Consider the following 26,917-nt stretch of genomic DNA (forward strand, 5'->3'; position numbering starts at 1 on the left):
TGGCATTGTCTAACTGCAAGTATTAGCACACAGAAAGTTAGCCTACAAGATATCCATCTGCAAAGCAGCAGTCAAAATGTATATTAAACTGTGTCACTTCAGGGTTTCTCTTACCTAAGGGAAACCCTTAAGACACTTTATAGCGCATTCTTATTTAATAATCGAGGGAAATCTGACTCTTGAGTAAGGGCATTGTGTAAGGTTGTGTACAACCAGGCGCAGGCCTTTAGAACATGTCTGTTTGTTTTCAAAGCTGTTTGATTGTTGCCAGTCGTCGACGCTGCCAACATAATCACTTTCAGACCAGGTCATGGAGGTCACATCCCAGTTGGCTGAGGTCACTTTGGGCCTTAACCTTTGAGCTTTTCACCCTGAAGTCGATAACAAGACCAGCATGGCCTCTGAGCAATGTTTCACAGCTGAAGTAATGAAGACTCGGAGTGACATCACTGTGGTAATGCCTTTATGCCACGTATCATCTGATACCAGAAAGAAAAAAAGAAAAGGAAATTCACATCATAAATGATTACACGGCAGTGCAATGACCGGATAAATATTTGTACAAGTGTACAAGCCACAGTGGAAGTAGATCAGAGGTTGGTAAACCCATGTTCAACTTACTTTAAGGTTTATACTTTAACCTGACTTATACAGTTAAATGCAAATGCTTAAATACACCCTGTCAGCTTATGTGTTTAGTTGCAATGACTTTAGCACAGGACACATTTTATATTTCATTTTTCCCAATATGTTAAATCCACGAGTGATTGTGCAGTAAAATGTGCAGAGACTTATTCTCACTTAGAAAATCCACATGGCACTCAAACTGTATATATAACATATATTAAAGTTATGTGGTCTTTCATGCAGTACATATTCTGTAACTGGGTTTGCCAGCTGTCATATTTTGTTATCAGACCTTTTTTTTTGAAAGAGTGTATGGTATGGTATAGAATGTTATAGATTAATATAGCAAAGTTTAGTTTAGTATATCATAGTATAGTTTTCAAAAAGTTTAGTATGGATTAGAATAGTTTAACATACTGTAGTATAGTATGGATTAGAATAGTTTGATTAAACATAGTGTAGTATAGTATGAGTTTGTATAGTTTGGTTAAACAGTGTAGTATAGTATGGATTAGTATAGTTTGGGTAAACATAGTGTAGTATAATATGGATTAGTATAGTTTGGGTAAACATAGTGTAGTATAATATGGATTAGTATAGTTTGGTGAAACTAGTAAAGTATGGATTAGTATAATTTGAATAAACAGTGTAGTATAATATGGATTAGTATAGTTTGGTGAAACTAGTAAAGTATGGATTAGTATAGTTTGGATAAACAGTGTAGTATAGTATGGATTAGTATAGTTAGGATAAACATAGTGTAGTATAATATGGATTAGTATAGTTTGGGTAAACTGTAGTATAGTATGGATTAGTATAGTTTGGATAAACAGTGTAGTATAGTATGGATTAGTATAGTTTGGTTAAAAATAGTATAGTATAGAATATTATAGTCTAGTAAGTATAGAGTAGTTTAATACAGTGCAATATAGTTTAATATAGTGTAGTTTAAAATAGCGTAGTGTAGTTCAACATAGTATAGAGAATAGAGATGAACCACGGCTATGAATTTTGAAGGAGACTAATAAGGAAACTTTGTCATCCTGATTCAGATAAATAATTCAGATTTCCTCGTCACTGTTATCATCTAGTTTCATATGACTGACTACTGACTCTTTAAATATTAGTGAATATGTCAACATTATATTATGCCTATAGTACACCACTTTAAGTGATTGCATTTGGATTAAAGCATTTGAATATCATCTCTGTTTGCTGTTGTATATGTTGTGAAATGAAGTGCTGACTGGTTTACAAACTGCTGCTAAAGGGCCCATATCTGACCGTTTTCTTGCCATATGCAAAGGAAATACATTTTCATGTATTTTTCAAAATTGATGTGAGGTTAGTAATATATTTCCATTTCTTTGACATACACTCACTGAACACTTTATTAGGAACACCTCACTGTCCTTCTCCACTCTTTGTCAATTTTATCAGCTCCACTTACTATATAGGTGCACTGTAGTTCTACAATTACAGACTGTAGTCCATCTGTTTCTCTGCATACTTTGTTAGCCGCTTTTCACCCTGTTCTTCAGTGGTCAGGACCCCCACAGGACCACCACAGAACAGGTATTATTTGGGTGGTGGATCATTCTCAGCACAGCAGTGACATCAACATGATGGTGGTGTGTTAGTGTGTGTTGCGCTGGTGCAAGTGGATCACATACAGCAAGGTCCTGACCACTGAAGAACAGGGGTAAAAGGGGGCTAACAAAGTATGCAGAGAAACAGATGGACTACAGTCTGTAACTGTAGAACTACAAAGTGCACCTATATAGTAAGTGGAGCTGATAAAATGGACAATGAGCGTAGAAACAAGGAGGTGTTGCTAATAAAGTACTCAGTGAGTGTATGTGTAAATACTAAAAATGGCACTATTACATATATTTAGCACATATATGTTTATAATGTGAGCAAATATAGTCACATGCAAAAGTTTGGGCACCTCTGGTATATATATATATATATATATATATATATATGTGATCTTTTTCCGACCTCTCTTTATATTTAATTATTAAACAGGCTGTTTTTGTTACTGTGCCTTTAAGACTGATATGTGTAAATGGACTCTGTTCAGTCCAGGCTGAAACACTCCTTATAACTTCTGTGTAAATGATCAGAACCATGAGCTTTATTGTTCCACTGTGTCTTGACAGTGTTGTGCAGTTTGATGAGTCCACATCTTACTTTATAACCAGAAAAAAATTGAATGAATTAGATTTCAACCTTTCTGGCTAATTTCACACAGCATTGATTAGTGCTATTAACACAAAGCTGCGGCGATACACTGAGATGGTGTACAAGAACGTCAATATCACACTCACAGACAGATCTGTCAGCGGATCAATAGAGTCTACTGTTGCTCTGCATACCAATTAGCCCAGCGCCGTTCACTGATACTCATGCATTTGAGAGCGCACAAGAAAGTGAGCAGCATATCTGCTAGTTTTGGGGCGTGACGGCACATTATGCATTCTATTCAGACTCATTTTAGCATTGACTCTGTGTGCAGCCGTAACTGGCGTCCATCTCTGCTCATTGTTTGTGCACACACACACAGACACCCACATGGCTTTGTCTGGGGGTTTGGTATCATGTTGCCATGGAGTTTATAACAGGAATGTTTTGAGGCACCATCACCTGATTATTACAGGCAGGTTATTCAGAGTCCAGCTGGGAAAAGCTTGTTTGTGTTTTAAATAAAAGACATCACCCTGTAATATTAGTAAAGAAAAGGGGGGAATAATAATAATAATAACAACAACAACAACAACAATAATAATAAATACGTTTGAAGTGAGGTCAACATTAAAGGTAAACAAAGTGTACCCCTCTAAGAGTATAAATAACAACCAAACAAATGTGAAAACAACAAACACTTTTAAACCGCAAACATATACATACATACATACATACATACATACATAAATACATAGGGGCTATAAAGAGAAAAAAAAACAAACAAACAAATAAATACATACATTTTTTGAACAGAAGTTGACGAAAGATTAAAGTAAAAAAAAGTAAATAGAACAAACAAAAAACACGAAACACTGAACTTTGAACTGAAGAATAAAATAATAACATATTTAATAATAATGATAATAATAATAATATTAATTACCTATTAAAAAATATATATTAAATAAACACACAAAACATAAAACAAAAAAAATAAATTTTACAATCCACTTTTTAAAAAATAATAAAGTTCATATTTGGAGTAACAATGAAAAAATGATTGAGTGAATCACTGACTGACTGAATGAGTGAGTAAGTGAATGAATGAGTGAGAGTGGGTGAATGAGTGAGTAAGAGAGTAAATGAATGAAGGAGTGAAGGATTGAATGAGTGAAGGAGTGAATGAGTAAGTAAATAAGTAAGAGAGTGAGTGAATAAGTGAATGAGTGTGTGAGCGAATGGGTGAGAGTCAGTGAGTGAGTGTGAGTGAGAGAGTGATTGAGAGAGTGAACGAATGAGTGTCAGTCACTGGGTGAGTGAGCGAATGAGTGAGCAAATGAGTGAGATTGAGTGAGTGAAGGAGTGAGTATGTAAGAGACTGAGTGAGAGTGTGAATGAGAGAGTTAGTAAGTGAGACTGAGTGAGCGAGTCAGTGAATAAGTGAGTCAGTAAATAAGTGAGTCAGTGAATAAGTGAGAGAGCGACTGAGTGAGAGTCAGTGAATAAGTGAGAGAGTGAGAGACTGAGTGAGTGAGAGAGTCAGTGAATAAGTGAGAGTGAGAGAGAGACTGAGTGAGAGAGTCAGTGAATAAGTGAGAGTGAGAGAGAGAGACTGAGTGAGAGTCAGTGAATAAGTGAGAGAGTGAGAGAGACTGAATGAGTGAGAGTCAGTGAATAAGTGAGAGAGACTGAGAGAATGAGAGAGTCAGTGAAAAAGTGAGATATTGAAAGAGAGAGACTGAGAGAGTGAGAGAGTCAGTGAATAAGTGAGAGTGAGAGAGACTGAGAGTGAGTGAGTAAGTGAATAAGTGAGATATTGAGAGAGAGAGACTGAGTGAGTGAGAGAGTCAGTGAATAAGTGAGAGAGTGAGAGAGAGACTGAGAGAGTCAGTGAATAAGTGAGAGAGTGAGAGAGAGACTGAGAGAGTCAGTGAATAAGTGAGAGAGAGACTGAGAGAGTCAGTGAATAAGTGAGAGAGAGAGAGAGAGAGACTGAGAGAGTCAGTGAATAAGTGAGAGTGAGAGACACTGAGAGAGTGAATAGGTGAGAGTGTGAGAGAGACTGAGTGAGTGAGAGTCAGTGAATAAGTGAGAGAGTGAGAGAGAGAGAGACTGAGTGAGAGAGTCAGTGAATAAGTGAGAGTGAGAGAGAGGGAGACTGAGAGAGTCAGTGAATAAGTGAGAGAGTGAGAGAGAGACTGACTGAGTGAGAGAGTCAGTGAATAAGTGTGAGAGAGAGACTGAGTGAGCGAGTCAGTGAATAAGTGAGAGTGAGAGAGACTGAGTGAGTGAGAGTCAGTGAATAAGTGAGAGAGTGAGAGACTGAGAGTCAGTGAATAAGTGAGAGAGTGAGAGAGAGACTGAGAGAGAGTCAGTGAATAAGTGAGAGTGAGAGAGACTGAGAGAGTCAGTGAATAAGTGAGAGTGTGAGAGAGACTGAGTGAGTGAGAGTCAGTGAATAAGTGAGAGAGTGAGAGAGAGACTGAGTGAGAGAGTCAGTGAATAAGTGAGAAAGTGAGAGACTGAGAGAGTCAGTGAATAAGTGAGAGAGTGAGACTGACTGAGTGAGCGAGTCAGTGAATAAGTGAGAGAGAGAGACTGAAGGCAGCAGGTCTGCCGTGGTGGCTGAACTCTGGCTCTGATCCTGCTGCTCGGCCTCCACAAATCACAGCGCTGCTGCGGAGCCCCGAGCGCGAGGCGGAGAGGAGGCAGAGCCGTGCTGTTAGAACCCGCCCTCCGCGCGGATCTCATTTCCCCCCTAAAACCTCCCTCCCTCCTCCCTCCCTCAGCTCTCAGTCCTCCACTCTCTCCCTCGCGCCGTGTCCCCACTCTCTCGGTTCAGTCATGGATCTCGCCGCGAGCTGCGTGCTGCTGCTGCTCTCCGCCCTTCGCGTGCTGCTCAGCCTCGAGCTGGACGCGCTCGAGCCCACTTACTACGAGGAGCCGCCGGATGCCATCGACTACAAAGACCCGTGCAAAGCCGGTGAGAGCCCCGCGAGCGCTGCCTTGGCTTTTTTAACCTGCTTTCTCTCTCGTTAGCGTGCTTTTTTCCTTCTCTCTCTCTCCCTCTCTCTCTCTCTCCCTCTCCCTCTCCCTCTCTCCCTCTCTACCTCCTCCCTCCTCCACCGCGCACAGCCACGTAAATCTGGAGCAGTAACGTTAAGTGTGCATGCAGTGCAGACCGAAGGCTTTTGCTGACAGCGGTGAGGAGCCCGGGTTTGCAGAGCGCCGCTCGAGCTCCTACTTTTCTTGTTTTTGTTCGCTTGACTTGAACGCTGCGCTCTGCGCGTGCACACAAAATTAACCAAGACAGTTAACTAAGTGAAAAAAAAACAACGAAAACAGGAGCTGACAGTCAGAGCGCGAGCTGAGAAATCGCTCGTGAAGTTGATTGTTGTTGTTTTTGTTGTTGTCATTAACGTGACTTAGTTTAAGCGAGCGCGTGCAAAGTTGCTCGTGCAGAAAAGTTTAGTTAAATAAGAAGTTTCCGAACTCTTCTGTATTGCCGTGCTGTGACGTCACGTGCTGCTGTTGTTGTTTGTTGTGGTGTTGTTGTTTTGCACTTTGTTGCAATGCAAATTCCTCCTTTGGTGCTGTTAAGTTTGCACAGATGGGTTTTCCTGCTCGAGCTGCTTTACGTCACGGTGCCCCCTGACACCCCCCCCCCTTTCAGCAGGTCATTGTTGTCCAGCAGAACTTATTTTGAAGCATAAGTTCTGGCACCCGTCAGGAAGACTGTTGCATTATCTTTGTGGACATAGCACTGGTCGTCATCTCAGTCTTATGGCTGTAAAACAGTCAGAATGATCTGGGTCAAGCTTGTGGGGTCAGTTTGGGTCCAGCACGTTGAGTGCAGTGTGTGGCATTACTGGAAATTTGCTGTCATCTGATAGAGGGGCAGTTTTAACATGACTTCAGCCCCCCTCTCTCTCTCTCTCTGCCTCGTTCTGTTTTTCTGACAGGGCTGCTCAGGAGACGAGTGAAGTCTCCTAGACCTCCGTCTCTATTAACTCCTCTCCTCTCCTCCTCCCACCCCTCGTTCCCTCCCTCCCCTCTCTTTCATCCTGCTCTTTTTCACTCTTTCACGGCCTGGCTTTCTCCCGTGTCCTCATTTGCAGCTGAAAGGAGCCCTTGGCTGTTCATTTTTACATTTTCACCCCTTGAGAAAGGCACTGTTCCCCCCTACAAGTGGCTCAGGGACAATAATCCCAGCCCACCGGCCCGTATTGGTATTCCGGGCAGGTTACCCTGGTTGACCCGTCAAAGCTCGGGTGCTGTAGATCTTTCATATGAGGATTAACTTTGTGGATAGCTGTTCTTCAGACTCTTGAGCTGTTCTTAGGAGTGATATGGAGCTTCTGGTATTTGAGTGGGCGGATTATTTAAAAAAAAATATATATCAACATATCGCTGCTGTCGGAACAAAACCTTGTATCTCTGTTATTGTCGTTTTTCAGTTTTTCACATAATCTGAAAATGCCTGTTGCCCTTAACATTGTATGTAAATTTCATAGTGAATGAACCAAAAGAAACGGCCCAAAATGGCTTGGGAAAAATTCTGGTTCCATTGACTTACATTAAAAGTAAAGTAGGTTTTTTCCTTCTCCTGTAAAGTTACCATTCTGGGGATACGAGGTTTCGTTCTGACAACAGCGGTATGTTGTCAGTGGTGGTGAGCGGTATGTCAAATCATATGATATTTAAGGGTGGTTTCACAAAGCATGATACGTATCACAATGGTTTGACACAAGGCACAAGTAGAGCTACCTTTAAAAAAACAGCTATAAAACTGTGAATACAGTGGGATTTATTTAATCCTGCACTTCATTCAATTCCATAAAACTAATTGTGCTCAGTTTGTAATGAAACATGCAGTTGACCACTATAAGCAATATGGTCAGAAAAGTATGTAACAAAAAACTCATCACAATAATGGTAGAATATCATCAAGCTGCCCACCTCTAATTATTCCAAAACTTGAAAAGAATGTATTATCATGCATATTCAGGATGTGCTTTATTTTGTTTGCGTCAGTCATTGAATCACAAGCTGTTTTGAATGCAGTGTCACTTTGTGTGCTGCTCACCTGATTTGGACGGTTCTTATGTCTTAATGCCAAAATCAAAGTGGTGCTTGGCCCCCTTTTGCGTCAGACAGTGCTCATTGTTTCTAAAAAGAGATAAACATTTCTCAGGAGTCAAAGCTGGGAAGACCCTGTGACGTGAAATTTGAAGTGCAGTCGGTTTTACACAGCTGCTGCCCCCCCCGACCCTTCCTCTTTGCCAGTGTAAACAAACAAATCCATCGCTTTTAAACAGCCTTGCTTCTTGCATCATCAGCTCTGTCCTTTCCTCCATTGCCATTTAGTAGCTCTACCAGATTTGGATACATGGCACGCAAAGGGGAAGCGAGGCCCGAATTTCACAGCTGAGAGAGCTCCAAAGCGGCCAGGCCTCGGCGGGCCAGTAAGCATCGGGCACGAGGGGATTCCGAGTCTGGCTCAAGCCCTTTGCATTTTTTGAGTCCCTTTACTAGGGTTCATGCCAACACAGCGAAAGAATTAGCGAATGTGCCTCTTGGGCGGCTTTGTAGTAATATGAAGTTATTAAACCCTTTCATCTTTGCCGTCCCGAGGGGCCGCTGGGAAAAGGCTCCAGATGGGGGTGTCTTTTCTGTACATTCTTAGAAATAAAGGTTCCCAAAAAGGCTCTTGCCTTGGACATACAGTTCTAGGGGGACCTTTACATTATGCGATTCTTCCATTTACAAGGAACCATCCCTCATCCCTGGTTCTTCTGTGGCATCCCTCCAAATGACACCTCATTTTGAAGAATGTAGTGGACTTTAGGAGAAGGTCCGGCGTACTGATGTTTTGTTTACACACTGTTCAGGGTTGAGTGAACCGTTCCTTTTCTCTTGTTTGTCAAATACTGTATTGATCTGCTTGTGCAGAAATGTTCCTGCAGTTTTGGCAAACCAAATCAGGACCCGTTGGGGCTGGATTTCATGGCTTGATTTAAGATTCACATATGAATCAGAGGTACAAACTGAGGGAAGTTACTAAAGCTTACAAGGGATTGCAGTAACTATTGCGATATTTTTGTTAAGTACAGCATGTTTGTTGTCTCCTTCCTTCCTGACTGATTTATCAGTTGGCCAATAATATCAGCCAATAGTGAGGTCCCATGGGTTGTTGGCGTCAGCAAAAGTGTTGCATATAATGCAGCAATATGTAACGTCTTTTTTAATATTGATATTTTAATAAGTTGTATTTCTGTCATTTTTTTGAGTTTAAGAAATGTGACAATAAGGGAATGCGCCAATATGGGAATTGTGATCTGATATTTTTCATATATATGTTTTTGGATGCTGATAGATAAACATTTGTCAAATGTAGAAATATGAACTAGATCCACCTGGAGTAGCATTGTGGAATAAAAAATATTTATTAGTCATTTATTTGTAGAGCATTACAAATCCAGAAAAATGAATAAAAGTAAGATATTTTAGCTCGGTAGCCCACCGTCAACTTAAAGGGGAATTCCACCAGTTTTTCAAAGTGTCTGAATGATTCAGAAGTTGAGATATAAACAAAGTCATTCAGAGTGGATTGCTGTGAAATAGTTCATTTATAGAAAAATTTGCAGACTCTGATTTCTTTATAGTGACGGTGATAGGAACCAGGGGTCCCAATGTCTACAACACAAATATAGACATTTTATTTACTATCCAAAATGATCAGTGAACATACATATACTTTCTGAGATTTTTCTATGTAATATTAATTGTGGCAAAATAGTGGAAAATCCGGAAAAAAAATTCCTTGAGGACTGTTTTGCCTCCATGTATCCCTCCACCATGAATAGATTAAAATAAATTGTTAAGAATCTAAACATTTTAGGCCAAACCTTTATAAAAAAACTACTGTAAAACACTGTCTCAGGCATCAGGCTGAGTATTCATAACCATTGCATGTAATAACTTTCTGTGAGGGGGCTTTTAGAGGCCCTTTAGAACTCTTCAGACGTCTGGTTCCTATCACCACCACTGTGAACAATTCTGACTCTTAGAGTTTAGTAGTTTTTCTAGAATGAAGCATGTCACAAAACCACTCCAAATGACTTTGTTTACATCTTAACCATTTAATTATGCAGAAATTTTGAAAGATTGATGGAGTTCCCCTGCCACATTCTGTTCTTTTGGACTATAATAAATACATGATTAGATATAGGTTTTAAAAATTGGCCAAATCTAAACATCTCTCCAATATTTAAGCAAATATCTGATATGATATGATTCCAAAAATGATATGATTCCAATATAATTGTACATCCCTAGTGACAATCATATTTGACAGTGCATTTGACAGCTAGCAGTTGTATAACTAAATTGTTGGTTATCGGAAATTCTTAGTCATTAAATTCTTAGTCAGAAAATGTTCATATTGGTTGGGCCCTTCTTCCAGCACAGTGGGGATTTGGGTAAATTCCATATTTTAAGAGTGAACTCTGTTGCTGTGGTAGATACAGTATCTGTCTTCATAGAGTGGAGAGAACATTTTAAAGGAGGCAGCCTGGCTTCATCTGTTTCGCAGATGTCCTCACGGTGCCTAAACTCCGCTTTAATCCAGACAGCGCAGACGCACTTCCATGCAGGACTTATTGTCCCTTATTTAATGAAGCCGTTCTCACTGCTGGCACACGCTGTACCACGCAGACTCTTTCCTAGCATGGTTTTAATAACAGAGAGAGGAAAAGACTCTTTGACCTCAATCCCTGTTGCAGCACTCACCCAAAATGTGGTTGCTCAGTCCCATCTCTCTTGTTCCTCCAGATGCTTGGAAAAACCACACGGGCCATGTGCCATGCATGCTGGTGACATCACACAATCCCACAGTTCTATTTTTCTGCCAGAGTGGCAAAAGGACGAGGCGAGAGAATAGCTGTTAAATGGATTTTCTCTTTTAAAAAGATTTTGTGTGTGAATTTTCTGTGAATTGTTTTTCCAGTTTTCAAAACTACCAGATTTTTGGTTTTTTTTTGTAAAATGTGTGCTTTTAAAGTAACATTGTGGGAAGTGGGAGCTCAAAATTGTGTCAATTTTTTGCGTGTCTGTGCCGTTTTATTTTGGATTTTGTCCTTTTGGAGGTTTTTCCTCCGAATTCCGAGTTACAAGCTTCAGTCAAGCTGTAATTCCGAGTTACAAGCTTCAGTCAAGCTGTAATTCTGAGTTACAAGCTTCAGTCAAGCGCAGCGTAAGATATGCTAAATGAGCTAATCTGTTATGGGCTTCTGTTAGCATAAAGCATAGAATTGTATCTACATCCTGGTTAAAAATGGTTTCATAAATTAAAAAAAAAAAGGTAGAAAGATGTTCTGCAACGCCACGTACTTGAGTTCTTGGGTGAATTTCAGTATTTTCACTGAAAATATTTCACGTAAAACTGTTATTTACCTGTTAGCCTGATAGCTGTATTGTATGCTAGCTTCGGTTTCCTGTGTTTCTCCATTTGAGAGTGAGAAAAGTGGAAAGTGATGCCAAACACGATGCTACTCTCAGCCTTCAGCCCTCAGATGAACCCACGGCTGTAAAACAGCTGCAGTTCTAAGATTTTTCTGCGTCTTTTCTTTATCAGGTCACCATAAGATGGACATAACAGCACAACTGTTGTGAATGTTGCGTCACTTCATTAGCGCTATGCTAGTGTTGCTGTGCACACTTTAAAAAAAAAGATGGTTCTTCAAGGGTTCTTTAGTAAAGAGAATGCTTCTGTTTTGAACTATGAGTTCTATGTAGAAGCATTTCATGCTTAAATGGTTCTTTGCATGGTAAAAAGGTTCTTCCTATGGATGGAGAATGTGTTGTAGATGATTCTATAGAGAACCTTTTTGAAAATGGCTCTATATAGGACCAAAAAGACGACTTCTGTTGTAACAATGTCAAGTTTGTAAGAATAGAAAAAAACGTTTTTGGTGCTATATAGAACCATTTTCAAAAAGGTTCTATAAACACGCTTAAAAAAGACGGTTCTTCAGGATTTCTTTAGTAAAGGCAGTGGTTCTGTTTAGAACCATGAGCTCTATATAGAACCATTTCATGCTTAATTGGTTCTTTGAATGGTGAAATGGTTCTTGTATATTTTTGAAAATGGTTCTGTATAGCACCACAAAAGGCTCTTCTAATGTTACAAGCTTTACTTTGTAACAATAGCAGAACACTTTTTGGTGCTAGAACCATTTTAAACAAATTTCTGTATAGAACCATATACAACACATTCTCCAATTCTCTAAATTGAACCATTGTCTCTACTAAAAAAACCCTCAAAGAACCATCCTTTTTAAGTGTGTAGAACCATATACAGCGCATTCTCTATCAATCTGAAGAACCATTTCACCATGTGAAGAACCATTTAAGCATGAAAGCATATAAATACAATTATTGTCTTTACTAAAGAAGCCTTGAAGAACCATCTTTAAGTGTGTAGAACCATGTACAACACATTCTTCATCAATCTGAAGAACCATTTCACCATGTAAAGAACCATTTAAGCATCAAAGTGTCTAAATAGAACCATTGCATTTACTAAAGAAGTCTTGAAGAACCAACACATTCTCCATCAGTCTGAAGAACACTTTTTTGTTACTATACAGAACCATTTTCAAAGAGGTTCTAGCTGTACAGAACCATATACAACACATTCCTCATCAATCTGAAGACCTATTTCACTGTGCAGAGGCACATTTAAACATGAAAGAGTGCACATGTAGAGCTCATGATTCTGAATAGAACCATTGCCTTTACTAAAGAACGAGTCCAGAAAGAGTCCAGAGGGAGGTAATTTGCATCATATTTCACTTTAGTAAACCACTAAAAGATGCCATTTTCTGTTGTTCGTCTTACTTCTTAGGTAGATTGTGTTTTGTTGGCGGTAAAATGCATTAAGAACCGTTGGAGCCTGTTTACACCGTTCCAACCTGCCATGCTTTCCTCCCGCTGATGTGTTAGAGGCTACATGGAGAGCGAGAGAGAGAGGAACAGCATGTGCTAGAGAGAGAGAAGCCTAATATGATTAAATACTAAAGTAAGCATTGCTTTTTTCAACACGCTGAATTCCATTATGTCATTCTCGGGAGAATTCGAGCTGCATTCACTAAGAAAAACCATTGTCTTGTCTTCTTGGAGCTTGTGAGTGTGCGTATGTACGGGCAGATAAGGAGGCCTAGGAGATAAAGATGTTAAAGAATGCCGACCGCAGCACAAACGCTAAACCTTAATTATGCCTTTTTACAAGGCACCTTAATCAAAGCTGCGCAGTTTGGGGTAGAATCAAGGCCTTTGTTTAGTGAGACCTCAGCAGCTCGAGCATTACGTTGGCTTCTTAAAAAGACGGAAGCCCTATTTCATAGCATCATCATAGAGGAACGATATAAGTTTCGAGGCTTGAAAGCATCCCAGGAGCTCTTTAAAGATTGGGCACCATAATGAGCTCTATGAGTCTGTGAAGAATGAATTGACGGCGTCAAAACTTTTCCTTTGTAAAGGGAGTTGAGAAGTTTAGCTTTTCTTTGGGGAGCTGCTGACATTTTGCTATAATTGAGGCTAAATATCACTATGAAGAAGTGCCGTTACTGCGCCCAGGGCGAGTACAATGCTTGTTTTCGAAGCTAAATTTAGAAGTTATTATATGCACCAAGTGCCTGCTTATCATTTCAGGCCCATCAACTCTGATGCCAGTTTAGCAAACTACCAAGGGTATACTAATGAGGTTGGAGGAAGGGTCACCAACCCTGCTACTGGAGATCTGCGGTCGTATGCAAAAGTTTGAGCACCCCGGTCAGATTTCATCTTGTAAGAACACACTTCTGCACATTTAATGCACAGCTACTTTTTATTTGGTCGATTTAACATACTGGGGGGAAAAATGTACCTCCATCACTAATCAACTGCACCTGATCCATCTGATGGAAGTCTATAGAAGTCCTTGTTTGGCTGAATGAGGTACGATAGATTTAGGATGGAGGTAAAAGCCTCACACCTTCACAAAAGTAGATCTCCAGAGGGTGATGACCAACTTTCTGGCTGTTCTTGGCCAAATGCTGTCTTGATCGGCCAACTTTAATACGTTGGGCGGCCTTGATCATAGCATTCTACGAAGTCAGGGGCCTGTCAACACTTGCTACTACCCTGACATAAATCTAAAGATATATCTTGTCCATTCACTGTCGTATGATGCAGAATGTGATGCTCAGTTCTAATGTAGTGTGAAATTGAGCTTGCGTCTTCACAGCTGTTTGAGTTTGATGCCGTTTGATTGAAATCGAGCACAGTTGTCTATTTTAAGCCTGAAGTCACTTTGGTCTAGTCCTGTTGAGCATGCTGACGGACTTGGTTGGCTCCTTTTAGCCTCTCTCAGCTCGTTTTACCCAGCAGACATTCGTGTCTGCAAAAGGATGTGGGCTAGATTTACACTTGGGAGATATAATGACTTCTGTGGCCCAGCGCTTCTGCAAGGGCATTTCCTGTTTGACTTTGGGTGGTTTCACTTGTAATTTGCTTCTTTGTTGCAGATTTCTTTTCCAGGTTTTTACAGAACATGCTTTGTTGCATGTGGTGAATAAACATGAGCTACGAGCCACGACCCCGGTTGATTATAAGTCTGTGCCTGTAGTCGGTCTTATGGTATCATATGACAACATCTGGGCCATGTGGTATCACATCACAACATCTGGTTCTTGGCTTTAAGATCCCTTTGGCAGGTAGCAGGGTTCATTTAAGCCAGGGTTTGTGCTTTACATAATGCTGTTTAGAGCCAATCCTGAAATCTTCAGGAAGAGGATTACATTTGAACAAGTTCAGAAACAAAGGAGCCAGAGGGTTCTTTTGGGTTCCCTTAAGAACCCTGCAATTGAGATCATAAGAGAAAAGGTCGGAGAGTATTGTGTTGTCTTCTCTTCTCTTCTTGTCTGTCTGAACAATCAGAGAGAAGGAAAACCGTTGGAGGGGAGAGTCACCCATGATGTGGCACAGAGCAGGGAGTCCAGACGTGGGTAGGAAGGGAAAACGAGTGAGTGAGTAAAGAGAGGAGTGAAGGAAAGGGAGAGAGAGAGAAGGGGGGGGTGGAGAAGGAGATGTCTGCAGACTGTAGGTCATTCAGAATGTGCCAGCCCTGGCCAGTCCAGCAGCCCGAGGCACGCAGGGTTGCGTCGGCCAGCTGACGTGACTGCAGGTCGTTCAGGGTCCTCCTGGCTGGCTCGCTGCAGCTTGTTTACACCACTCAAAATTTGCTACACTTTTCTGCTGCTGATGTGGGACCTGCTTTTACAAATTAGCACAAGCATTATAATACAGAAGTACACTGTAATAAACAAAGCATTGTAGTACAACAAGAGAGTATGAAACAAGACCCCTATCTTCCTCCCTCCACCCACACGTATGTGCAGATGCCAGAGGAAGATAAGAAAGACCCAAAAGAAAAAGAGAAAAGGAACAGAATGGATAGAATGTGCATCTGTCACAGTGCTCACTGCTAGAGGCACTATGCTGTCCAGTTCATTTTCTATAAAAGAAAAGAACAAATGCTAACTTTATCCATCATTTCAGTAAATCTGATCTTTTTCTAGCTGTTAGCTGTTACATAAATGGTGCATAAACATTTCTGATGCCTCTGTGCTAGTATGTTATACGTTTTTAAGTTTGCTAGGTTTACTCTTTAATTTGTAAATAACATGTCAGTTATCTTGTTTGAACATGGTTATGTGGGCTTCATTGGGGCTGGAGGGCTGTATATGATATCTGCATTCTTGTTGATGTGTACACAGTCTTGATATTGTGTTGTGGCTTCCGTTTACATAGGATGATGATGACTGAACTGCTGTCAGCAGTAGGTTACAGCCCGATGTCAAGGCATTGAGGGACGTAGCATGTTTGGAAATTTATAACAACAGTGTTGGTGCTTGTATATTAGATATTCTACCCTTATAGCTTTCTTGAATATAGGAATGTTTTGGGCAGGTTTGAGTGGAGATCAACACAGGATCAACCCTTGTGCCAGAAAAGTTTGTTGGAAAAAAAACATTTTATACATTTCCAAACACGCTGTGTCCTCAGTGTACTGACATCAGGCTTCAGCCTACTGCTGACACCAGTGCAGCCTTCCTAATCTGAAGCTACATCACAATAACAGGACTCTGTACACATCATTGAGAACACAGGCTTCGGATAAAGCCAACCAGCACCAATGAAGTCCGCATAACTGAGTTTGTATCAGACAGCTGAGAGGTAATTTACACAACAAGTAGGGAAAACAACTAGCACCTAACTTAAAAAAACAAATAGTTAAGCATTCTAAGCTATGCCATACTACAACAGCAGGCGTTAGAAATGTTTAATCACTATTTGTATCTTACCTTTGAAGACTTGATGTACATAGACATTTGCCTTGACAGACTATTTAAAGCATTTTTAGTAACAGTGACAACAATGACACAGACAAGGCAACATATTTCTCATACAAGCTGACTTAATCCATTGACATCAAGCTTACAGAGGACATTTAGCCATGCTCAGCTTTTTCAGTGCTACAAGTTGAGGTTAAAAGTGTTTCTGATCCTGATAAAAGCGAGGTTAGGGGAGGACAGGGAGTGTCAAAATATTTCAGAGATGACATCTGTTCTTGGTATTTCATTTCACGAGGCTACACAGATAAGTTTGTCAGCACCAGCCCTAAAATATGAGTCCCCAGCTGTGATTTTATTACGTCTTACGCATTAAGTCCATACCTCGAAACACCTCAGCTGTGAAAGAATTATTCCAGGCTATACGTTTGCTTGCTGTTGGACGAGTGCTCTGTCAGTTATGCTGGAAAGTTCATTATGAAATATGCATTTAATAAAGGCTTAGATTATGTGATGCTAGTGTTGTTGTAGTCCAGGTTAGCATGAGGATTGATTGCTCCTTAAATAAGAGGCTAAAATGGAGAGAGTAGTGTCAGCATTTCTTCCACTCAGTCACTTGTACAGGCCTGCTCCTGCCATTTATTCAAATAATGACACAGCAGGCCCCAAAAAACAACATGGGGCCCCCCCTAGATCTCTTAAGCATATGTTTATGTGGTGGGTTGGAGGGGCTTGTATGTGTTGAGTGAAGAAAGGACAGCAGCAGAAAGTGAGAAGCTGAAGTTGTCTGAACGAAAGGAAGAGCGGGGGTATGGCTACTGATGCATGTGTGATGAGTGAATTTGTCAGCGGCAGCAGTATAAGCAGACAGTGAGCAATGAGCAGAGGAGGCATTCCTGTTGCAGTGAAGTGTTTAAGTAGGCCTGAGGATATTTCTAATCTCTACATTGTGTACAGAAAGCAGGGAGAGGGCAGTAGCTGGTAAAAGTATGTCCTGCAGCAAGTGCTTTCCCACTATGGCATATAACTAAGACCCTGTTTACACCTGGTCACTTCATGCATCTTGAGTATCAGGATTATATCTGGATGAGGCCAAACCACATAGTGTAAACGCACCCATTTAGAACAGATACAAATCGGATCGCTCAAACCACTTCAGGAGGTGGTCCGAGAGGCATTTGAGCCACATTATAGCAGCGTAAACACATCCGTCTCTCCAAGACACATTAAACAACCGAAACCCCTCCCAGTACAACCAAAACTCCTCCCCGCTGCCGTCACTGGGCACATAATCCGTGTCTGCGAGGAAGGTAATCGTGGAGGACGCACATGGTTGGGGACTGGGTGAAACGAAATGCTTAATCGCAATATGGACAGACGCTACTGTGCAAAACAAGCTGCTGATCAGTTGATAAACAGTTGGTAACTGGATTTGCACATTCCGCCCCACACGGCAATCGGATTTCAGTCGGATTAACTGGAGACGCTTTTGACTACCTAGTGTAAATGCATGCGTTTAAAATTTTAGCAGCATATAATCCAGATACTTCACAAAGTGACCAGGTGTAAACAGGGTCTAACAGTATGGTAGTGTGAATGTGGGGAGTTCAGTTGTGGTCGCTGTGAGGGATGCACTGATTCCTATTTTTCCGTTCTGATATTGATTCAAGTATCTACACTAGTATCGATACAGATACTAACTTTACATATATCCAAATAAAACAATTTCAGATGCTGAAGAAAATCTATTTTTGTAAGTTAACAGTGGCTAACAATACCCCTGCACTTTTAATACGAACCATATTGTACAACTGGAGTAAATTAAACATTTTTAGTTGTTTAATTTAGTAAATACCTGTAAGCACGTGGCAGCTTCTCTGGCCCTCCAACAACGGTACTAGAATGTTGTTTCTTTTGTCCCGTATGCGTGTCCCGTACCTTTGCTCTTGCGTCGGTGCACATCAGACTGTGCTGAAGTTTAATAACTATACAAGGGAAATTTCATTTTGAAACTACTAAATTGACTGTAAATAAATAATAATTCAAATACAATACAAACAATAAATACAAATATGAAAGCAAAGCTATCAATAATGTTTTTGATCAGATGTTTTTCTGTAAACATCATGATTGACACAAGCAATTTAAAAGAAAAGACAAAAGAACCCCAAAATATGTAGATCAATAAATTTGATTTGCTGCAGGTCACCTGTAGCTGACACATCCAAAGCCTCGTCTTAATGTTGTTTAAGTGAATTCTCTGGAGGCCCCGGTTTGGGTTAATTAAGAATATGTGCATTGCCTTCTAAACAAAGACAAACTGTGTGTGATGCATTAGCGAGAACAATATGCTTTGTTTTCAGTGTGAAGCAATTCTGAAAGCCATGGGAGTGCTCAATCCAATCACCTCACTCACGCCCAATTAGGCCCAGTAATTAGAATGCAAACTGACGAAGAAATGCAGGCCTTGATTTGGGCTGCGTTGGCCCTCGCACTGCTGCTGCGAAAGAAGACGCCTCCGCAAAGAGTTCATTTTCTCTGAATACATGGAGAAGAGAGAGGAGAGAGAGAGAGAGAGAGAGAGAGATACACACTTGTAATCTATGGTAAATACCTTGGTACCACAACTTAGAGCTGTATTCTTTATATTAGAAATCAAACAATCTAATAATAACTTCTGAATCTAGAAAGTTTTTTTTAAGCCAAACAATAAAAATAGAAACAAGCCATAGCTTTTTTTAAGGAGTCCCAAATACATTCGATGTAAGATTAAAAAAAAGAAAAATGTAATGTGGCCAGAAATGCATAGAAATACCTGTGGCTCAGGCTTCTGTACTGTAGGAGGGTTGTTGTGAGGGTATTTATTTATTTATTTATTTTTGCTAATGACATTTTTGACGTAATGCACATACACAAACATGCACAAGAAACTCTGCAATGTAACAAAATTAATTGGGGGGTAAATAAAAACGCCACATATCCAGCAATATGTGGTAGCAATTAGATTTTACATAGGTTTGTATAGATATTTATTGTCTCTCCATACAAGATGTTTAACAATGGAAATTTCTTTGCATTTCATCACTGTCCAAAAACAAACAAACAAACAAACAAACAAAAAAAAAACAAGTATAAGTGGACTGGTGACGATTTGTCCAGTAACAGATTGTTGCTGCTTTTACCTTATGATATCTGGCTGTATTTTAGAGTCTCTTAATAAAAGTATGCCTGGACTTAAAGGAATATCAACGTTTAGAAAACTGGACATGGTTGTGGTTTTACATAAACCCAGCTTGAAATGAATTGATTGATGTGACAGATTTTTGGAGCAGATGAAATATCACGCCAAATCAAATCTCAGTTTGGACTCACATTGAGCTCCTTGTTCCAAACTGGAACCGCACCTAAAACTGGGCTTTTAAACGTAATAAACAAGTCAGACAAATATGAGACCAGGTCGATTTACAGTTGTGCAGATGCTGAAAGTATTATAACCGTCTGGTGAATGTTATAGCAGATGGTTACAATGGTGTTACAAGGCCGTTGCTGTGGTATCCCAGGTGGTTGCTAAGGTGTTTCTAGGCCATGTTATGGTAGCCCAGATGGTTTCTAATATATGTGTGTGTGTGTAATGTAAGTCTGTGGGTAATGGCTATGAGGGGCTGGGTGAAGTTTCCTTTGTGACATCATTTTTGGCCGTTAGATTTGAATTTTGTCGACGTTCTGCCACTTATTTCCTTCGGGAAAATGTGTTTTTATTATTTTTTTGTTTGTTTATTTGAATGAATGCTGTACGAAAACTTGTGATTGTTCCCAAAAGCACCTGCGCACTGTTCCCGTATCGGCCCCACGATCCTGTAAAGTTTTGTTGTTCTAGCTTGGGAACATCAAGTTAACAAAAGGGAACAGTAAGTTGGTTTTGCCAGCCAATTTAAAAGTTGGCCCTAATCTCAATTTTTAAAAACATGGTACAGAAAAAAGATTTGTATTGCATTTATTAAACTCAAACACTCAAAAAAAAAAGCCCTTCCACGAAACCCATGCCTCAGTGGGTTCAAAACGTCGCTGGTGATTGGTAACATTTGTCTGCTTCACGATTTCAAAGCAGCCTTTAAGCTCATCAGGTGTCAGATGTACACGTGTGCGTTTCCGTATAAAAGTGAACGCCTGGTTTGGTGGTGTGTGTTGGATCAATAGCTCCTTGTGTTTGCAGTAATTGGGTTGTTATGGTTTAGCTGACCGCAGCCGCTCTTCCGACCCCCTGCTACCTCCACAACAACTGTTTCCATTTATCACACTCGCCCAGTGTGTGTGTGTGTTTCTGAATGTGTGTACGTGCATATTCGTAGTGTGTGCTGCCTTGTAATTGTTGTAGTTTTTACATCAAAGTGCAAGATGTGTGTGACTTTTATAAATTATAGTTCTTATGGTTTGTATGAACCCTGAACTAAGGCAAAGCTGTGTAGAGCATTTGTTAAGCATTAGGATCTTTGCTAGAGATGGCCCGATACCACTGTTTCTCTTCTAATACCGATACTGAAGCCTTGAGTATCGGTCGATACTGATACAGATATTTGATGTTTCTTCACTTGGAAATTAGTAAGCTTTATAATCAGCTAGATTTGTTACAAGATTGGATTACATTCGTTCTTTTTTTCGTTCAGCATTTTCCGCTGATATCAACCTGATACTGATACCGATTAATTCGGGCTGTTAATCATTTTGTATCAAAATCACAGCTTGCTAAAGCACAAGAGCTACAGTTTTAAATATATGCTACATTATTTAACATTGTCATAACATGTTTTAAGTGGGGAAATTTAACCTAGTAACACAAAGCTGGTGAACTGGCAGTCTGGCATATTATTCAGTATTCAAGCCTCAAGCCTGAAAAAAATGCATGTGCTGGTCCTCTTGAGGGAAAAAGGCCTCTAATTTTTAGAAAACAAACAAATTTAACTTACAGTATTTATCGGAAAAATTGCAATTAGATATTGTCCCCATTAGTACTGATATTATGGATGTAAAAATATATTGTATTGTAAAAAAATGTAATCTCAGCGCATCATATAATCATAATACAATCATTTAAAAAATCATATAATTATAATACAATCATATAAAATTGTATTATGTCGTATCATTGTATCTTGACCAGCATCCTAGCTTGGCACCCATGTGTCAGCTCAGGGCTAACATGTTAATGGCTAGAGCACTAGATTGGGACACTATAAAGCACATCTTTTGTTTGTACATTGTACAAAGTTGAATACTATGATAAAATGAAAAAAAAAAACCTATACATTACATTTTTAGCCATGTTTTATTTTTGCTCTATCGAATCAAGACACCATGGTGTTGTATTGGATCGAATAATGAATTTTTTGAATCGTTGCACCCCTGTCGGATGTGCAGTCTCTAGTCCTAGAATTATGTGACGATTAAAAAATATATATGTATCTTTTTTTGTTTTTTTTTCTAAATTATTTGAACATGGGAGCTGTCCATTACATTGTGTGAAAACTGAATGATGAATGGACCAATAGAAATGTTCCAAAATTACTTATAATGTCTTTACATGTCTTTACAATCTCCTCTCATTCATTATGCACTGAAGTGGTCAGTATGACAGCCCCAAACAATATCCGAATGGGATAAGCACTAAAGGTCCTCAAATTGTTATGGTCCTGTTTTTGGCCCTCTGACAGCTCTTTTCTCAGCTGGAAGAAGTTGCCAAACGACTTGTTTGCATTCCGAATGACAGGCAACTAACTGGTCGCGTGGCTTCTGCAGTCGTCTCTCTTGCCCTCTGGCCGTCTATTAGTCCAGCCGTCTGTAAACCCCCCCCCCCGCTTCACTCTTTCTTCCCTGGCGTCCCTCTAACAAGCCCTAAAGGCACCGCAGCGCTTGTTATGGAATAACCCCCCTCCAGGGGCTCGTCCGGGCCTGGGCTGTGTTTACGGCTCTGAGGAGATGCAGCCGCGTGAGCTCTCAGCTCCTCTAGCCTGGGGTTCAAATCATGGCATTAGGAAACGTCAAGGTAAGCATTTGCTAAAGAAGAACAGCTGGAGATGCTTCTACAGCAAAGACAAGTGAGGGGGCCACAGTGTTTACGAGATGTTCCTGTCCGCGCGACAGGGAGCAAGAGACAATGACCATAATCCAACACCAAGAAAGGCTATTTTCAGTTAGAGACTGTGCAATTACTGTGGTTTGTGCTTGTGATTTGTATACCATAAAGACTTAAGATGTGCTACAGTTAAAGTTCACTTTAGATTCAACCAGCCTGGAAGGAAATTGCCAAAAAAAAACAACTTTGAGATGTTCCACTCCATCTTGGATAGTTTGTCAGGGAAAATATGAGATTTTCGCAACGTCTGTCATAGTCTTGAAACTGCTAAGAACATGTTCATAAATATTCGAGTTCATAAGCATCATGCAGATCAACAGTATTCTTATAGTTTAGTACATTAGCTGGAGCTCTGTGGTACATCAAACAGTTTCATTGTTCTGTTTAAAGTTCTTTGACTTTTTTTACTACAGTTCTCATTATGTGTCTACGTATCACTGCTGTCGGAACAAAACCTCATATCTTCAAAATGATAACTTTACAGGAGAAGGAAAAACATACTTTACTTTTAATGTAAGTCAGTGGAACCAGAGTTTTTTCTCCAAGTCATTTTGGGCCGTTTCTTTTACTCCGTTTAGCATGAAACGTACACACGATGTAGAGGGCAACAGGCACTTACAGAATATGACACTAATTCAAAATTGACAAAAATGGAGATGCGAGGTTTTGTTCCGACAGCAGTGATGTGTTTTTTCATTCTTGATATTTATCATGTTTTACTTTTTTTTAGTTGGTCTATGGCTGTAAGGTGTGAACCAAAACATCCAAATGTTATCTTGCACAAGTAAAAAGAAACACCTGTGGCTGTCAGTGTGTAGCAGTAATGACATAAAATTGCAAAACACTGAATTTTGCAAAGAATATACAGCCATATGCTGAAGTTGGTCAAATTGCATGTTGTTGAAAACAAGTGAACACATGGCAGACTTCAATGTGGCCTTTTTCTGTTTATTCAGTGCACAGTTTGTATTTATTTGTTAAACATATTGGAGAGGGGACTAAAATATACTTTGCACAGGCCACGTTTTATGTTTCTAAAGCAGTAGTTGTCCATGAAAATGTACAGATGTCCATTCCCTGTAGCGGATGTGTTCACTTACTTTCACTTGGACAATCAATTAAACAAGTCATTTGATCAGGCGCGTCCAAACTTTTGTATATTTTAATGAGTAGCTTTAAAATACATAGTCCGCTGAAAGTAGATAGATGGATAGATAGATACTTTATTGATGCCGATGGAAATTTAGAAAGTTCACAGAGAGAAGTTGTGGAAAAACTCAGTATACAGGTATATCTTTAAACATCACTGGGTAGCGGGAATAAGAATTTAACTCACTTAAATTGGAAAATGTAACTAAAAATTATTATAAAACTATTGTTTGGATATCCAAAAAAGAGCTAAAGTTTAGATGTTTAGTTAAGTTTGCTCCCAGTATTTCTCATGTTTGTGAGATTAACTCGTTTGTTTTAAGTTGTCTGTTGACTCGGGGAGAAACTTTGAGATGTTCCAGACCATCTAAAGAAAAGAGTCAAGTAGTTGATGACACGTACAATGCTGGTCTTTTGTGACCTTCGATGATTGACCCTCCTCCTTCATCTAATACACTGCTACCATTGACGTGTTAATGCTGCGTTTGTATTTAATGGGGCTTAATAGGTGTAACTGGTATTGTCATGCACGAGGACCTTGTTGTCTAACTCAGATCTCTGGCCCCCTACCCCCCCTTACCTCAAAGCCGCTGAGGGGGTAGAAAAACCCTAATTTTGTAGGCGGCAGCTTTAAGTACCTGTCTAGACCCCTCGTATTATGCCCATGGGCCTTTTCAACAGTAACCGCTGTGGGTAAAGTAGGCGTCTGGATGGCTTTTGTTTTTGTCCTGTAGAGACTGCTATAGGAGCCAAGGCAGAGACGCTGGAGTAGGCCCGGGTACCCGCAGTGAAAGAGTGAAAGTGAGCTGAGGGGAAGGGGAATACCCTGAGAAACCTCAGGTGTTTTGCCTGTCAGGTGTTAACTGTAATGTGCTTTGTGTCTCGCCAGCAAAAGTCCCAGAGTTCTTTCCTTCATCCAGCAGCAGCTGGAACATAATTCCCGCGGTCTCTGACATCTGCCGTCATCATACTTTGCAATTTTTTTTTTTGTAAGACATCTTGTTTGCCTGTACGGATTTCTACTGTTTGTATTGGTCTCAAGAGCTGCATCTAGTTAGAGATGCTCTTCTCAGAAAGAAATGAGTCAGTGTTGTGTGGCTGATATCAGACGGCCTTTGTACTCTTAAAGATGACTCATGATTTAGGGGATTTTACCATGTCTGAGAAAGTCAGAGTTATATGGCTTAGGTTTTAAGAGATGCTCAGAAGAGATTTGTGCTATGGGTTAAGCCAGGGGTGTCCAAAGTCCAGCCCCAGGGCCAAATGCGGCCCACGGACAGATTTTAATTGGCCCCTGACATTTTTTCTTTACAGTGTATTGTAAGTGGCCCGCCAGCCAGTACGTTACAGTTCTTCCCTTCACCTGATGGTGGCGGCTGACCAGACCTGCCTTTTGTCAAGACTGCAGACATAAAGCTCAATCTAAACACTGAAAACTGATTTTGGTGAGATGCATAACTTCTTATCAGAGCAAATTCAGTAGTGAATATTAATCCTTTAAGGTTGAACAAAAACGTGGCTACGCTGTGTTTATTTCATATGTAAAGAACATTACCTAACAAATCCAACAATTTATAGATTTATGTTTAGTTTGTCTCGCAAATTATATTTTTTGACAAGGAAACACTTACATAGGAATATGATTAATACATTAGACATGTTGTATTGTTACTCAGCAATTTAATCATTTATTAAAAGCGCTTATCGATCCAAACTGTTCTGAATGAACAGTAGAAGAAGCCTCATGCATCTTTTATACAGCGATAAGAGACAGTAGCTCACAGAAAGCTCAGATTCTATGCGCTGATGTTCTGAAAGCTTAATATTTTGAATCATTTGTGAATAATATGTCAGCCTTCAGGTATTTCAACACAGTATAATCTGGCCCTCTTTGAAAAAAGTTTGGACACCCCTAGGTTAAGCCAAACTGATACTGTAATCATAAACAAAGTTTCCTAAATGGCCTGGACAGAAGTTCTAGTGCAAACCCCAGCTGGTTTATATTCTTTGGAATCATAAGGCTCTCATCTCATTTAAATCCATCGAAAGGTTCTCAGTTGTTATTGTATAGGGCTCCCAAGAATTTAGTCAGAATTCAGTTTTTTCAAAATTTCTGCTTAATTACATTATGGTGTAAATGGTCATTCCAAGTTTGAAGTGTAATGTGCCATTCTCCAGAAACTTAGAACGAATTATTCACTGTGGTGTTGATAGGAACCAGACGTCTGAAGAGCTTCATGCCTCTAAAAGCTCCCTCACAAAAAGTTATTACATGAAATGGATAAGAATACACTGCCTGATGCCTGAGATTGCTTTACATTAATATAGTGGCCTATATTTCAAAGGCAAAATAGTCCCCCCAAAAAAACTTACCTCTATTTTACCACCATAAACATTACATATAAAAACCCAAGACACATATAGGTTCACTGATTGCTTTGGATGGTAAGTAAAATGGCTCTATTTGTGTTGTGGACATTGTGACCCCTGGTTCCTATCACCACCACTGCAAAGGAATCTGAGTCTGTAAGTTTCTCTACAGTGAACCATTTCCTCAAACCTCTCTGTTTGACTTTGTTTACATCTCGACGACTGAATTCTGCAGGAAGTCTGAAATTTAATGAGTAATTTAATGAGTTACCCGCTGAGTGTGACACTCTCTGTAGCATTTCTGTCTAACCTTTTAGCCCCATGAAGTCAACAAATGACTATAAGCCAGCTCAGTGGTGAATATTTAAAACCGTGTATCAAAATCCCATGGTCCTCTCCCAGTCTCAAATATGAAATCTGGTGTATTCCATGGGTGCCAGTGCTAAGCTGCAGCTGTTGAGTGTTTTGTAATGAATGTGTCTGGAAAGCAACCAGCCAGACCAGGCCCCCATCTGCCACTCCACTCGTTTATTCCCTTTCATAAAACACTCCATCCCCTGTTCCCTTGCTCGATTAGTGCCCGTGATGTATTTACTTGAGATCATTAGTTCATGGCTGCGGTTGGATTTGCTTGATGTCTTTTGGGCCCTGTGCGAAATTTTGCTCCTTCTTGCAATTCTGTGCCTTTTCTCCAATAAGCCACTTCTGCGTCTTTCTCGCCACCGAACGCCGGGACTTTAGTTGCCATGATCAAGAGCAACGGCTGAAGCAGCGGAGGGAATTAATGCAGGGAAAAACACTGCGTCTCCACGACAACCGTGCAAAAAGCGAAGAAAAGGAGAGGGAGATCAGGCTGGTGTCGGGTCGCCTGTTTGTGCACTTGCCCTCGTCGGACTTGGCCCTGGAGAGAGAACAATTACATGGCAGATTAAGAGCTTGGCCCCGGTGGAGAAATATGGATAGTTGGGTCTCACCTCTGAGGAGGGTTGGATTTTGGTTCCCTGGAGAGTTCCAGAAAAAAAAAAGAGCCGCCTGTGCCGGGCAAGAGGACGCGGTC

At 40.2% G+C, this 26,917-nt stretch overlaps 1 protein-coding gene across 1 annotated transcript in view; it reads left to right on the forward strand.

Annotated features, from left to right (window-relative positions):
* Nucleotides 1-5,589: 5,589 nt before the first annotated feature.
* bmp1a (bone morphogenetic protein 1a) overlaps nt 5,590-26,917 on the forward strand; it is an 83,478-nt gene continuing 62,150 nt past the window's right edge. The window contains exon 1 of the mRNA XM_036578510.1: nt 5,590-5,800. Coding sequence (XP_036434403.1) covers nt 5,662-5,800 — 139 coding nt within the window. The 5' untranslated portion in view covers nt 5,590-5,661. The remainder of the gene's footprint in view (nt 5,801-26,917) is intronic.

Source organism: Colossoma macropomum, unplaced genomic scaffold (genome assembly GCF_904425465.1).
Source record: "Colossoma macropomum unplaced genomic scaffold, Colossoma_macropomum, whole genome shotgun sequence".
In the NCBI taxonomy this organism is placed as follows: Eukaryota; Metazoa; Chordata; class Actinopteri; order Characiformes; family Serrasalmidae; genus Colossoma; species Colossoma macropomum.